The 15000-nt window shown below is 35.1% G+C and overlaps 4 protein-coding genes across 12 annotated transcripts in view; 1 reads left to right on the plus strand and 3 right to left on the minus strand.

The window, feature by feature from the left end:
- Window positions 1-7062, minus strand: part of LOC127064025 (proton channel OtopLc-like) — an 18691-nt gene extending 11629 nt beyond the window's left edge. For all 4 annotated transcript variants that reach the window (XM_050994500.1, XM_050994499.1, XM_050994498.1 and 1 more), the window contains exons 1-4: window positions 6645-7062; window positions 5256-5495; window positions 4555-4931; window positions 3282-3763 (exon numbers count right to left, since the gene is read on the minus strand). In XM_050994500.1, the coding sequence (XP_050850457.1) occupies window positions 3282-3763; window positions 4555-4641 (569 nt within the window). In that variant the 5' untranslated portion in view covers window positions 4642-4931; window positions 5256-5495; window positions 6645-7062. The remainder of the gene's footprint in view (window positions 1-3281; window positions 3764-4554; window positions 4932-5255; window positions 5496-6644) is intronic.
- A 1318-nt stretch (window positions 7063-8380) lies between these two features.
- On the minus strand, window positions 8381-10584 carry LOC127064033 (vesicle-associated membrane protein 7). Of its 3 annotated transcripts, XM_050994526.1 has the most exons (7): window positions 10437-10584; window positions 10245-10332; window positions 9653-9864; window positions 9398-9535; window positions 9160-9318; window positions 9000-9092; window positions 8381-8905 (listed from the first exon to the last, which is right to left on the minus strand). In XM_050994526.1, the coding sequence occupies exons 3-7, from the start codon at window positions 9854-9856 to the stop codon at window positions 8837-8839; spliced, it is 663 nt and encodes a 220-aa protein (XP_050850483.1). In that variant the 5' UTR covers window positions 9857-9864; window positions 10245-10332; window positions 10437-10584; the 3' UTR covers window positions 8381-8836. The 3 variants fall into 3 exon arrangements, with proteins under 3 accessions (XP_050850483.1, XP_050850482.1, XP_050850484.1); XM_050994525.1 differs by having other exon boundaries at window positions 10245-10457; XM_050994527.1 differs by lacking the exon at window positions 9000-9092 and having other exon boundaries at window positions 10245-10464.
- On the plus strand, window positions 10566-11451 carry LOC127064034 (peptidyl-prolyl cis-trans isomerase). The gene is made up of 2 exons (XM_050994528.1): window positions 10566-10709; window positions 10871-11451. The coding sequence occupies exon 2, from the start codon at window positions 10909-10911 to the stop codon at window positions 11401-11403; it is 495 nt and encodes a 164-aa protein (XP_050850485.1). The 5' UTR covers window positions 10566-10709; window positions 10871-10908; the 3' UTR covers window positions 11404-11451.
- A 495-nt stretch (window positions 11452-11946) lies between these two features.
- Window positions 11947-15000, minus strand: part of LOC127064027 (sodium/potassium/calcium exchanger 4-like) — an 18870-nt gene continuing 15816 nt past the window's right edge. For 3 of the 4 annotated variants that reach the window (XM_050994504.1, XM_050994506.1, XM_050994503.1), the window contains exons 2-9: window positions 14004-14225; window positions 13693-13880; window positions 13356-13503; window positions 13106-13207; window positions 12946-13002; window positions 12651-12860; window positions 12428-12529; window positions 11947-12287 (exon numbers count right to left, since the gene is read on the minus strand). In XM_050994504.1, the coding sequence (XP_050850461.1) occupies window positions 11953-12287; window positions 12428-12529; window positions 12651-12860; window positions 12946-13002; window positions 13106-13207; window positions 13356-13503; window positions 13693-13880; window positions 14004-14225 (1364 nt within the window). In that variant the 3' untranslated portion in view covers window positions 11947-11952. The remainder of the gene's footprint in view (window positions 12288-12427; window positions 12530-12650; window positions 12861-12945; window positions 13003-13105; window positions 13208-13355; window positions 13504-13692; window positions 13881-14003; window positions 14226-15000) is intronic. The other variant, XM_050994507.1, reaches the window with a different exon arrangement.

Below are 15000 nucleotides of genomic sequence, written 5' to 3' on the forward strand. Positions count from 1 at the left end.
TCTCTATCTTATCTCCCTTGGTTCCTACCGCGTACTTTGTAATACGTTTCACGTTAAGGACAACTGATCGCATCGATCTGATCGGTTTTTCTGCTACTAGTCTTGAAACCCTTTCTATCATAAGAACGATTCTAATCTTTCAAACGTCTTTTTTATATTATTTCTTCTTTTTTATGGATCTCTAACGTTCTTTCATTCTCACGTTTAAACTTTTATTTCTAATAGAATAGTAACAAAGAAAAAAAATATGAACAAAATATTCCAAATTGTTACCATACGCTATCGATATATATATATATAATATCGATAGCGTATGGTATATATATATATATACATACATAAACACACACACACACATCATACATATATATATATATATACAAACATATACGCACGCGCGCGCGCGTGTGTGTGTGTGATATATGATATGTATATATATATATATATATATATATATATATATATGATATTTATAAATAAAAAGGATCTATTACCGAATTCGTAACGATGACCATGATCAATGATCGAGAAGAATCAGTTCAAATAAAGCTAATTAAAATTGGATCTAAGTGAGATCTACGAAACCCTAAGAATACCTGAGGGAGGTCTCCTTGATGAGCATATCCGTGACCTTGAAACGCGTTTTTTCGCAGTCACCTCGTTGAAAAGGTTGGTAAAAACGGACACGTCCCTCACCAGCGGATGACACAATCACGGCCCTCCGGCTCGTGGCACGATACTCTCGGACCCCGCATTACAGACTGAGGCCCTCCTCGTCGTCGCGAGCTAAGTCCGTAACTAGTCTCATATATCTTTGATAGTCCCTCTTTCTCTCTCTCTGTCTCTCTTTTTCTCTCTCTCGTTCTGTCCCACCCCCTAACCATTATCTCTGGATACACGACCATTTGATATCGAGCTCGTTAACCACAGATGAAATTGACAGTGCCGTAACGTTACACTGGAGTTCTCCGCTTAATAACATTGGTTAAAAAATAAAAAAAAAGCAAAAAATCAAATCATCAAAATCCCTAGGTAAAAAAATAAAAAAGAAAATATATGACTTTTCATTAAATCTTCTAACTTAAACATAATCTTAAGATTTGTTTATTTAAAAATTGTATCATGTTGGAGAATAACTTCATCGGATGAAAAACGAAGTTAATGTTGATCGCTAAGAGGAAAGAGAAAGAGGGTGATTTAATATGTATAAGATTTCGTAGTAGGGAGACATATGATAGATTCAAATATTTATTCTTGGATATTTTGCTAGTTTTCCGATTCGATTATCCTATCGTTAAATTGTATTACGAATTAAATTACTTAAACGTAAGATCATTAGATAGGAAACTAGATCGAATCGATTTCGTTAAACGAACCAACTCCTTACTCTCGCGTCCTCGAAGAAATTCGTTTCCATTGCGTCTGGCTTTTGCGGATTTACGTACTTCCGGATGAAGACACATTGGAGAAAGATTTCCGTATGCCCAGAACAAATTTACCTTAGAGCGACTGGAACGAACATTCAAGACGAACGTTCGCAAACGCTTCTACTACTAGCTGTTGATGTATACCTATAACTATATGTACCTATATACACACATATAATACATACATACATACATATGTACATATATAGATACAAGCATGCATGCATACATACATACATACATATACGTATGTAAGTATATGTCTCCGCATGTATGTTTCTACGTTGATTGAATCTGCATGTAAATCGACGGAATAAGCTGCTTTCCGGGTAGATCGAAGAGAGAGAGAGGGAGAGAGAATGAGAGAGAGAGAGAGAGAGAGAAAGTGAGAGAGAGAGAGAGAGAGAGAGAGAGAGAGAGGGAGAGAGAGAGAGAGAGAGAGAGAGGGAGAGAGAGAGAGGAAGAAAGAGAGGGGGTCTGGAGGTGAGAGGGTTAAGTCTACTACTAGCCCAGGACACTTCACCGGAAGCAAAAGGGATACTCTCTCTCTCTCTTTCTCTCATCCTCTCCCCCTCTCTCTCTTTCTCATATCCTCTCTCTCTCTCTCTCTCTCTCTCTCTCTCTCTCTCTCTCTCTCTCTTTGCATACATGAAGGTCGTTCCAAAGCCATAACGAAGTGACAGGTCAATATTAACCTTCGTTGCTGGAACGTATGCTCTGCCTCATATATCTGCGAGTTCCTCTTCGATATCCGCCGGAAGTAATCGAGTTCTCTACAAACTACCTGATCGAAGTTAAATCGATCAAGAGAAAATGGCGGTGCTACCGATCGAATCCATTTATCTACGATGAAAAGAAAGAGAGAGAAAGAGAGAGAAAAAGAGAGAAAAACGCATACATATACATAGAGAAGTATTATTAGAAATGATGGTGTAATTGATATTCCAATGGCGAAGGATCACTTAAAAATCGTTTTAACGTAACGCTTACCTACAAATCGTAGATTCACCGTGAGTACCGAGGGGAATGCGCGTTAATCGCGGACAGTGATTAATGTCGTGCGGGAATGCGGACGGTCCACGTATGCAGAGATAGATAGATAGAGAGAGAAAGAGAGAGAGAGAGAGAAAGGGTGAGCTGTATAAGGGGAACGTAATTCGCGTCACGATGCCGCGGTCAAAGTCATGAAGTCGGGATCGATATACGGAACAATTCGAAACAAAAACAAAACGGATGAATGACTAAAACGGATACCGAATAAATGATAAAGATGTATATATATATATATAAGTACGTCTTTGATGTCGAAAATTTTTAAACGTCCTATAAATTTTGATAATTAAATCGTGAATATATACGATATCTTTTTTTCGAGTAGCGAGTAATTAATAATCGATTGAATATTTTCAAATGATTTACTATGAAATTAAAAATCGACAATTAACATAAAATCTTTATAGTACAATGAACCTTTGATATTGAAAATATAAATAATATCTAAAAAAATACACGAAGAAATCTATTCTTTTTGAAAAAAAAGAACTGTTCAGAGATCATGTCCTAATTATATATTTATACACGCATATATACTTTCTTATATATACTTGGTCGATCGATTTATAATATTCGGATTACACAGCAAAATGAAGAGGTTATACCAAAAAGTTGGGACAAACAGAAAAATAAAGAAAGAAAAAGAGAATTTCACTCGGGGTCGTTAATGGTCGAAAATATCGATAACGATTAATGGGGAAGGTGGTGGTAGTAGTAGGAAGTAAAGGGGGTGAAAACGCGTGCGACGATGATGCGGAGGAGGGTGGTATTAGCAAAAGAGGGTACAAATTCTATACTCACTCTTGCCTCGTAGCCGTGCCTGCAGCCGCAGCAGCAGCAGCTGCTGCAGTTAAGAAAGTTCCAACACCTGTAGACGGGCTCGTAGTTGTCGTCATAACTGTTGTCGTACTCGTCATTGTTATCATCATCGTATTCGTCGTCGTCGTCGTCATCGTCATAGTTATAGTCATAGTCGTCGTAATCGTCGTCGTCGTAGTCGTCGCCGTCGTAGTCGTCATCGACGTCGACGTCGTCGTCATCGTAGATCCTATGCTAGATTTCTCCATTTCCATACTAATTACAGGAACGTCGGTGGTACGCGACGCAGCTTCCAATGCCGCTGCCTCCTCCTCCTCTCTCAATTCTTCCGATGCCTCCTCCGGTATTGTCGTAATATCCTCCAATAACGGTAGATCGCAACCATTCTCGTCCAACTGATTCTCTAACAACGAGTCACAATTGTCACCTGGCCTGGCTACTTCTTCGATATCCGAATCGATACCCTGTTAAAATGAAAAAAAGGAAAAAAGCAAAAAAGAAAGAATAAAAATAAGATATACAACACATTTAATTGCTGTTTCATATATATATATATATACATATATATATATACACACATCCATACATGCATACATACATACATATATATATAACATAAAAAGTCGTTCTTAAAAGTTAACGGATGAAAGTTTCGTCGTCGAATACATTGGAAATCGATGAAGTTTGAACTCCGGTATTTATATATATATATATATATATATATATATATATATATATATATATATATATATATATACAGTACTCGATTATCTCCCATCGTACTTTGATAGCTATGTGTCGGTTTATCGAATATGCATGACGCGTGTGTGTAAACACATATATATGTACATACACACACGCGCGTATATTATGAAAGTCATAAAATGTCATGGATTTTACTAAAAATGGACATCACATCCCGTACGATAATTTTAAAAAAGATTATTCCGATCGTCATAACGGATAAATATATCAATTCCTTATATCGACTAACATCGTGCTTTTAATATCATCCTGATAAAGAAAATGATTTATATCGAAACTAAATATTCGAGAAAGTACTTACGTAGTAGTACAGTTATCGATGATATTAAAATTCTATCTTAAGGAGCTTGAGGCTGTTTTTGTTAATAATAACAACAAGAATCGACGACCATCGTCGACGATCTCGCGTTAACGAGCTAACGATAAACGATATCTCGAGGATCCCAAAAGCAAAGTATCGTACATAGTAACTAAGTAAGTGAGTACATACCTGAGCGAAGTCCATATAGAAGGAGTCTCGGGAGTCCGAACTTCCACGTCGAAGCCGGAGGCTAAGATCCGGTGAGCTTTCTCCCATCTTGCTTATCTCCTTTCTCTTTCTCTCTTCTATCTCTGTTTCTGTTTCTCTCTTTCTCTTTATCTCTATCCCTCCACTAGACAATAGCTCTCTTTCTCTCCCTTTCTTTCTCTCTCTCTCTCTTTGTCTATCTATCTCTTTCTTGCTTTCTCTTCTATCTCTCTCATACGCTTTGGCTCATCCACCCCTCTCTAACACCAACCCCCTTTGTCTTTTACGAGCTCCTTACTCCACAGACGGGGAATTCTAAAGAGGGTGGCACTGCACACACGATCCACCGGGTTTGTAGCCTGAAAGAATCGCCCTTGAATGACAGATCGCCTTTCGTACCACCAAAACGAGGCTTCTTTTCCTCGTCGTCGTCTTCTCGTCGTCCTCATCGTTGTCGTCGTCGTCGTAGTCGTTATCCGATGACAAGGACAACAACGAGATAAACGTACGTATACAAAAGTAAAAAAAGAAAAGAAAAGTAAAATGTATCGTATTCTTCGCTTGTCCATTAATTACTTCTTATTCCACGAAAATGAATAAACCAATAAAGATCGATGAAAATCAAATCAGATTTAATCGAATCGAATCAAAACGAATTGAATCGAATCGAAAATGTAGCGTACCTCTAAAATTCATTTGCCTATTAACGCAAGTTCCTCATTTCATGGTCCATCAACGTTGTTGTACACGCTCTGGATGCTGAAGTTCGAACGTCAATGAACGTTCCACCGTACGTACGACATCGTTCAGAACGCCATTCTACGTTGGACCCTTCGCTTCTTCGAACGTTTTACGAGTCGTATACGTGGCAAATGTTTCCTCGTCGGACGACCCCCGTGTGTGTCAGAGAAATATTCGCTACACTAAAAACACATAAACACACATACACACACACACACACACACGTACGCACGCGCGCGTGCAAGATATCAAATATTATTTTTTTTCTTTCTTTCTTTTTTTCTTTCTTTTTTTCTTCCTTCCTTTCTTTCTTTCTATTTTACATTTCCTTCCGTCCTATTCTTTTCGTTCGAGTTATATATAACTGAATTTGAAAACACAGCAAACGAATAAGTCTTTCTCGAACGATAGAGATAGCAAGAAAAAAGAAAGTGAATGACTTATATCCTGAAAATAAATATTTATAGACATATAATAAATGCGTTTCCCTTTAACACAGGGAAGTATATACCGGCTATAGCATAGTAGGCTTTTCCCAGAATTCCGCAGCGCAACGATTTTCCGTCGTTTCTGTTACGTGCAGGGAAAGGCAACGCATTTCCCATCGCGTTCATGCCTCCTGGTAGTTATGTTTTTATATCGACAATGTTGCCTTTTCATACACTTTCTTTCGACTATACATATGTACATATATATATATATATATATATATATATATATGTATATGTATATATAATATATCATATATAAATATATATATTATATATATATATATATATATATATATATATATATATATATATATATATGGTAAGAACTCTAGTACGCCCTTATCTTCGTATAGTCACGCGACAAGATATAAATTAAACGTATATACCCAAATAGAGGTGTGGTTGCAAAAAGTTTTTGTCACTTTTGTTACATACAAAATTTCATCGCGATAAATCAAAGAACTGCGGAGATTCACTGACATCGATTCGAAAGAAATTCCGTTAGGTATCATTTTTATTTCTTCTTTATTTTTTATTTTTTTTCCTATAGGAATATTCATCTACGGCTATCAGGGACACTAGTCCTATTGGCCGTACCAAGAAAAATGATATTTTAATTGCAAAATATAAATGAAAATAAAAGAAACAAACAAAAATAAAAACAAAACAAAATACAAATTGATAAATTGAATCGAACGTGACGATTCCAATTTCATGCAATTTTTATAGAAAAATTAAACTAACGAACTGATCGTTAAGAAAATTAATAATGATAAGAAGAAAAGAAAGAAGAAGAAGAAGAAAAAGAAAAAAACAGAGCAAAGGAGATGAAAAGCTTACGAGGAAGTCGTCGAAGGATTCGTCGTCCTGTCGACGTTCTCCATATCACAGAGAATCCACCTCCCACGCCGCCCCCGGTGTACGGTCAGTTTCGTTTTCACTTTCATCCACTACCGTGTGTCCATTCAAGCCGTTCAAGGACGAGCGCGGCGTACGAGGATCCGTCAGCTTCCCTCCACTTTTCCGATTCGCCGTTGCTCCATATTATCTACGTTTTACTTTCTCTCTCTCTCTCTCTCTCTCACTCTTTCTCCCTCCCTCTCTCCTTTCTTTCTCTTTTCTCTTCCAAAATGAAATAGATGAAACGTCAAGAACGTCTCAAATGGTGGATGACAAAATAATTCAAAAAGATTCGTGGGAAGAAAATTTTACTATTGTTACTACGAATTCTATTATACTATTACTACTATCGCTATCACGATATTATATTATACGCATACACACGCGCGCGCGCGCGCACGCACACACACATACATACACATATATAGTACACGCACGCGTACTTTTCTCCGAGTCTCGTATTTTTGTTTACAATTGTTAACGTGTATATCTCTATTACTATATTACTACTTTTTCTTTTTTCTTTTGTTTTATCTCAATACATTCCTCTATCTCTCACTTTCTCTTTCTCTCTCTTGATCTCTCTATTTGTATTTCATTTCTTCGCATTCACCGAGCCTTTCGAATAAACTCGCAAATTCTTAAAAAGATTTGAAAAAAAAAATCGACGAAACGAAACTGGAGTAGTCGTTATCGGTACACGCGTAACGTACCGCGGGAGACACTTCTTTGGCAGGCACCCCCCCGAAGGGCGCGCCACGCGAGGCATCGACATCCTCCGCGAAAGCCGACCGAAAGCCGACGAGCTGCTGCCGATGGCCCGGGCGTCGCGACGACAGCGCCCGGCACGCCGCCACCCGACACACGCCGCCGCTCTACGCTTACGTCCTACAATACTACTACTTTTACAGTTTACACCCTTCTCTAACTCCTACTCTCAGGGCCGTATACGTTCCGTTACAGTTTCGTTTGATCTTCTCATTTCTCTCTCGTTTTATGTATTTGTTTCGTCGAAACTTTCATTTTATTTTTTCCTTTTCTTTTTGGTTTGGCTCTGCGTTGAATAGAACTCGACTACTACTTACTTCGTTGCACATTCGTTCTTATTCCAATACGATTTTCTATGGGGCTTGTATGTTTGTGCATGTATAGATTGTGTATATGAAAAGAAATAACGAAGAGCATGCGCAGATAAGGTCGTTTTCAAGAAACAAGGATGGCCACGAAACATCGAGGCTCTCGTGCGGAAACTAATGTGACTAATGGCATGGAAGAAGCCGAATGACCGATAAATTACCATCATAATTTTATAGAGATCTTCCATTTAAAAATCGATGGCAAGAGTCTCCCTCTTGTGAAAGTGACAGAAACCTCTTATATGATATTCAAATTCCTTTTTCTTATGCCTTTTACACTTGTTGCATTTACGATGCAGATATATATATATACACATGCATATCTGTTTGGTGTGTTGTGTATATATTGGAAAAAGAATGAGAATCTAAACACGGTCGGGATACGAAAAGGATAAGTATGATTAATTAGGATTTTTTTCTATCAAACTCCTTCCACTCATTTTCTATTGATTTTCCTTCAACAATCGTGATAACAATTTTATTGATCTCTTTTCATGACTGAATCTTCTCTATCCGTGATATATAATTCGGTGACAATAATAATTATATATATGTATATATATATTATATATATATACATGTGTGTGTGTGTGTGTGTATATGTATTTAGCACACATGTATATGTATGTATAATAAAATACGTAAAAATAACATCGATATTTCGTTCACCCCTTTTTGGATTTTAAGATTAAGAGTAATATCCCTGATTGATAATAAAAATAATAGATATTAATACAATTAACTATGCTACGTTACATATGTTATATGAGTATCTGATAATTCTATTGTGTTATAGTAAGAAATGTTCTCGTCCTTAGAATATTGCAAATAAATACAGTATATATGTATACGTATATTTAGTATGGTATAAAGACGACGTTGTTCATTCTTGTCCTAATAAAGGCCTTCCATACTTGACATCGTATTTAATCTTCGCAAAGTTTATTTATACATATGACGTAACTAGGCACAGCTTTTTCAGATCTTCTTGAGCACCTAATTTCTAACACACTTTTGCCAACCCAATCCGCCACATGCTATTGATACCACAACGTAAACCATTACCTAAAATACAGAATATTTCAAAATTTATTCTATGTATATTCATTCTTTTTTTTTTTTTTTTTTTGTAAATAGAAATGAACACATTTTTACGTACTGTTAAGATCGCTCCTATAATAACATAAATCTTAACGTTTTTCCAAAATAACGAACGTGCTAGATTTCTGCTAGTCTTTCTGAACGTGACAGACTAAAAATATTCTTCTCTTAATATACGAATTCATTAGATTTAATAAAATTATTTAAATGATACTTACACTCGCTGTTAAGTTTTCGGTCTTGTTAATCAAAAGTTCTAATCTTTCTCCGCGCATTGCTAAATTATCTATATTTTTTACCATAATATCTTTTAATTCGTCAAGTTCACCATGAACTTTAGATATAGTATCAATGTCCCTGGATTCGCTGTAATGTTTCTACAAAAAAAAAATGTAAGTATCATTGCTCTTACAATTAGACGTGCTTGGATTTGGAAACTTAACGCATAAATTTTACCATTTCATTAGCTAAAACTCTACCAAATTCTGTATTCATGGCATAAGCCACAGCAGTTTGAGCTCCAGCTCCATAAACAGTTAAAAATCTACGTTTTATTTCATTGAGAAACAGAAATGCTCTGGACCTTTGAAAGTCCTAAAATAAAAAAAAAAGTAGCTAAGATATTATTTTCGTTAGAAGATAAATATGTTGTTCGTATAAATTAAAGCATTTTGAAAGGAATATAATGTATACGTTAAGATTTTTACGTACATCATCAGTAATGCACATATAAATAATAGAATCCTCGCAGATATAATGAAAAAGATAAGGTCCTTGAGAATAAGTCATCTTATTATTCTGAGGTGGTATTTGTGACAATATTTTCTCTGTAACTTCTTCAAAATTACCAGCACAAGTGGCATGATAGGCCAATATAGTGATTCCTCGGGACACAACACTGTATAAAATAGGCATTTTGCTACCTGAAAAAGATCACAAATATATTTACAATCTATTTTCAATGATAATTTCACTTAATAAAACGATTTACAAGAATTTACATTCTGTATTCTATTCTAACAAATTATCAAATGTTTTTCAAACTCCCAAGATGATTCATCGCGACGTAAACAAAGAGATAATTAATTTATCGCATAATCGTAAGAAAGAATCCATGTTCTAAAATTCTTTAATATCGCAAATACTAACCTAAATGAGAACTAATCTCAAAATAATTTTGATACTTTAAATTATTACATATTTATATTTATATTGTTATTATTATAGACTTACGCGCGAATCAATCCGGGAGATTTACACGAATAATAATTTTATACAATGAAGAAAAAAAGAGAAATATTACCTTGATACGTTCAACTAGTGCGTCTTAGCAAATAAAATGAATATTATGCGATTTTTTGTCAGTGTCAATCGTAACTGCTTCTCATGACCTGATATTAAAGGGACACAAACAATTAATTATTTATCGTCGATTTATCAATCTGCATTGATTCAGATACAAATGTCAAAACACCCTCTTATGTAGTGTACATACGCGAATATTACTCTCGAACAGCCAGCTCGCAATATCGTTTCTTTCACAGGCTGCCCTATATGCGCATAGTGAATACAGTGGAATAAATTACGGAATCACTTATTAGTATTTTTAGTTTTCTCAGGCTGCCAACCTTGCAATATTTACACAAAGTGTTATCATCATCAACTTCAGACTGGACACCGTGTCAGCAAGCGCCCTCTTAAATCAATATATATATAACTGTGTCAGAAGCACAACCGTTATTCTTCCGTTGTTATATTTCACGTTGAGGTAAGTTCTATAAAATTTCTAACAACGATAATATTTATAATGATAATTATTTCGATTAAGAATCAAATTGAATTCTAATTTATTGAAATATTATTTGACATTATAATTGGGAGCTGTAATATAATATTATTACTAATGTTTTTACGAATGTTGTACTTTAGGTCCAGTGTTAATAGTTTTTATATTGTAAAGGAAGAGAATGGGTTTGCCGCAAGTGTATTTCAATATCACTGCAGATAAGAAGCCTATCGGCCGTATCGTGATAGAATTACGACCGGATGTGGTACCAAAAACTTCAGAGAATTTTCGTGCTCTCTGTACAGGAGAGAAAGGGTTCGGATACAAAGGTAGCACCTTTCACCGTGTAATTCCAAACTTTATGTGTCAAGGAGGAGATTTTACAAATCATGATGGCAGCGGAGGTAAATCTATCTATGGAGAGAGGTTCGAAGATGAAAACTTTGAACTTAAACACACGGGTCCTGGTATACTTTCCATGGCCAATGCTGGACAACATACCAATGGATCTCAATTTTTCATAACAACTACTAAAACTCCTTGGTTGGACAAAAAACACGTAGTGTTTGGTTCCGTTATCGAAGGTATGGATGTAGTCAAAAAGATAGAAAGTATCGGTTCCCAATGCGGCAAAACCCATCAAAAGATAGTGATCGCGGATTGTGGACAGCTTTAAAAGCCTTCCTGTTACATACATTTCAATAAATATTTAACAACATTTCAATCTGGACCATTCATCCGTCATTTATCCCAAATTTATATTTAATCATATTCCTTTTTGATTCTCTCATTGTCATAATATGATCTTCTAATAGAAGTTAACACCAAGATACGCGTGATAAATAGCACTTCCTTCTGATATCTATCTTTCTTTAATGTTCTTAATAATGTAAAAGATAAATAACATATCATATATATCATATATTTACACTTACGTATACACATATACACGCGCGCACACACACATACACACATATATATATATCTAAGTACTAAATGTAACATGCGTCAAGTATAAATTTAACTAAAAAATCTATTTAACGCGGAATACATTCAAATTCATATTATTCAAAAATGATATATTCTAATATACTAAATGGACATGTTACAAATAGTTGACTAGCACATTGACGAACTTTCTCTGTTTGATATATATGTATTTTAACTTACGTTGCCTTTATATAGAAAGCATACGGGCAAGAAAATGCGCACATGATAATCATCGTCAATGATTGCATACGGGTAAATTGACGACGAAAAAGATATTAAGTTCTACGATTGATGCGAATATTAAAAATATGGCGTATGTGATAAGACATGTTACACCAATGCCACGATTTAATTTAAATTTGTTACACGCGAGAGATATGTATAGGACGAATAATGTAGAAAAGAGAGATACAGAACTGTAAACGAGACCTTGCGAATTAATTTTAACGCTATGTTCCCCAGGTATGGTCGGCATTATGGCGGCCTTCACAAACCATGGTAATCCTAGACAAAGTAGAACATCGAATACATTCGAACCTATCGAATTACTTATACCCATGGAACCAAGACCTAAATGAATAAAAATTATTCCTTATATCAGAGATCGTATAATGTATATATATATATATATATATATATATATATATATATATATATATATATATATATATATAGATTATAATTTTCTGTTAATTGTAATCGTTAATTACCTTGATTTGTTACGATAACGCTAGATACAGCTTCAGGTACGCTCATTCCAGCAGCGAGGAAAGTCAATCCCATGATCGAGTCAGGAATATCGAATGTATCACCTTTCAAGTTATATATGTATGTATACGTGTATATGTATTTTTATTAATAAATCTATCAGTCTTAATTATCAAATGAGGGAGTCTAAAAAATAAAAAAAACAAAGAAAGAAAAAGTACCTACCGATAATGGTGATTACCCATCCTACTATGTAAGACGTGCTAGCGATCCATATGATGCACATGATAAATGTTAGAGGATACCATGATCTTAATTTTGATCTCCTGCAATCTGGAATCGTAACGAGCAGTACCAGATTGATCGGCCATGTTAAAACCCACCATATTCTTTCGTACTTCGAGCTCGGCCAACTTGTCATACTTACGATTTCAACTATAAACAGTAAAATATATGTGTACGCGCGTATGTGTGTGTGTGTAAGATTTATTTTTATTTAAAGTTTCATATGAACACTCACGTGCTTCTTCCTCTTCACTCGTACCGAAATTCTCGATGTCGACGTTTTTTGTGTACGCTGTAGAAAAAAACGAAAAGGATAAAATATTAAAATCGACGAGAAAAAAAAAAAGAAAAAGGAAATGTGTAAATCAAAATTTTCACATAATTTTCAATCGTACTACTAGGAATAAGAGGACTATTCTCGGAGATACTCTTGTACGGTTTTCTCTTCGACGTGACACGTTTCATAAATCCACTGATTCTTCGATTGAAACACATTGCTGAAAGAAAAATAGGAATAAAGGAGAAAGTTGATGAAAACAAGAATTGAAGAGATGGAAAAAAAGAGAAAAAAGAAAGAAAAAATAAATTAAAGAAAAATCCTTCATCGACGTTGTACCATCCGTTCCATCAAATTTTTCGACTTACCCAAAATGTAAAGTATATAAAATATGATGAGAATCAAGCCTTCGTACCACTCGATACGACCGTCTCGAAGTGTTATAATCAATAAAAGTACAGTGAAAGAGTATGCCAAGGTATCGCGTGTGATGGGCCACCATTCTAAATCTAGTGCCTAAAAAAAAGAAAGAAAAAGAAAAAAAACAATTCCAACAACTTGCTATTATCGATTTGATTATAATGGTCGAGATAAGTCTCGCCCTCTCTCTCTCTCTCTCTGTACACACACACATGTATTCTTTCTGTACTTGAGTACGACAGAGATATATATCATTTTAAAAATATATTCTTACGATAAACCAACCTGTTTAGCAAATAATCCACAACAAGCTGGCACAGCAAGTATGTTGAACACAGCGGAACCAACGATCGTACCTACACCTAAATCCCCTTCCGTTATAAAAGTTCCAATGACATTGATGAATAATTCCGGACTGGAGCTAGCAGCTGCCATAATGGTTGCACCGGCGACGTCCTCGCTCACCTTCATCTCTACAAATTAAATTTCATCGATTAAGAAAGTAAAATACTTTTCTATCGTATCAACGGATAAAAAGTATAAAGAATCTATAAAATTAACAGAAAAAAAACTCGCCCTTTTTAGGATTTTCTTACTTTCGCATATTTTCTTTATCGAAGGTACGAAGAAATCATCGCAGACGATGGCCAAAAGTAAAAATAGATAAATAGCAATGGCGAAATGAATCGCTATGAAACCAGATCGTCGTTCTACTCGCGTAAATCCGTCCGATGGGAACTCATCAATAGCCGGTGCTGTGCAATTCTCTCCTATTATTACCTTTTCCACTTCGGCCGTTTGTAGGAGTTTGCGTAGATCTTTAAAAAAATAAAAAAGAATAAAAAAAAGATAAAATAAAATAAAAAAAGAATCTAAAGAAAAAGAAAGAACGAAATTAAAACAAATAATTCGTTTTTTTCGTTTGTTTCTTCGTTCATTTAATGATCTAATGATTTTTATGAGCCAAGCTTATCCAACAAAATTCACTTGCTAGGAAACCTGATTCTCTTTCTCCTTTTTTTCTTATATATATATATATTTTTTAATCTTTCTCATCTGAAGAAAGAGGAAGTCTTACGAAGAGGTACCTCGTAAGAAGAGCAAGAGGAGGTTGTCTCTAATTCGATCGAATTAAACCGTACCGGGTAATTCCTTGTCGAGTTGGCAGATTATAAGACAAAATAATCGTCGTAACGTAACGTCGTCCTCTCACGCGACACGGACGATTACCCGCGGAACTCTCGAGAGACTTTTTATTCGATAATGCCTGAATCTCGAGCGACTTTCGTTATACGACGCATTTTCTACGAAATTCTATGAATTTCTATGAATTCGCTAGCAATGAAAAATCATTGATACAAATATTTTTTATACATAGATACGCACACATACACGCACGCACACAGGGACACATGTACCTTTTATAGATCTTACCAAGTGAAAGGAAAAAAAAAAGAAAATAAGAAAAAAGAGAACGAATAGAAATAATTTAAAAAAAAATAAATTATCACCTACAAATTATATCATTTATCGAAATCGACATTATAAACATATCGAAATCGTTTCGAGCGAAGGAAATATTCAAGTATCAAA

The sequence above is a fragment of the Vespula vulgaris genome, chromosome 5, assembly GCF_905475345.1.
Source record: "Vespula vulgaris chromosome 5, iyVesVulg1.1, whole genome shotgun sequence".
Taxonomy (NCBI): domain Eukaryota; kingdom Metazoa; phylum Arthropoda; class Insecta; order Hymenoptera; family Vespidae; genus Vespula; species Vespula vulgaris.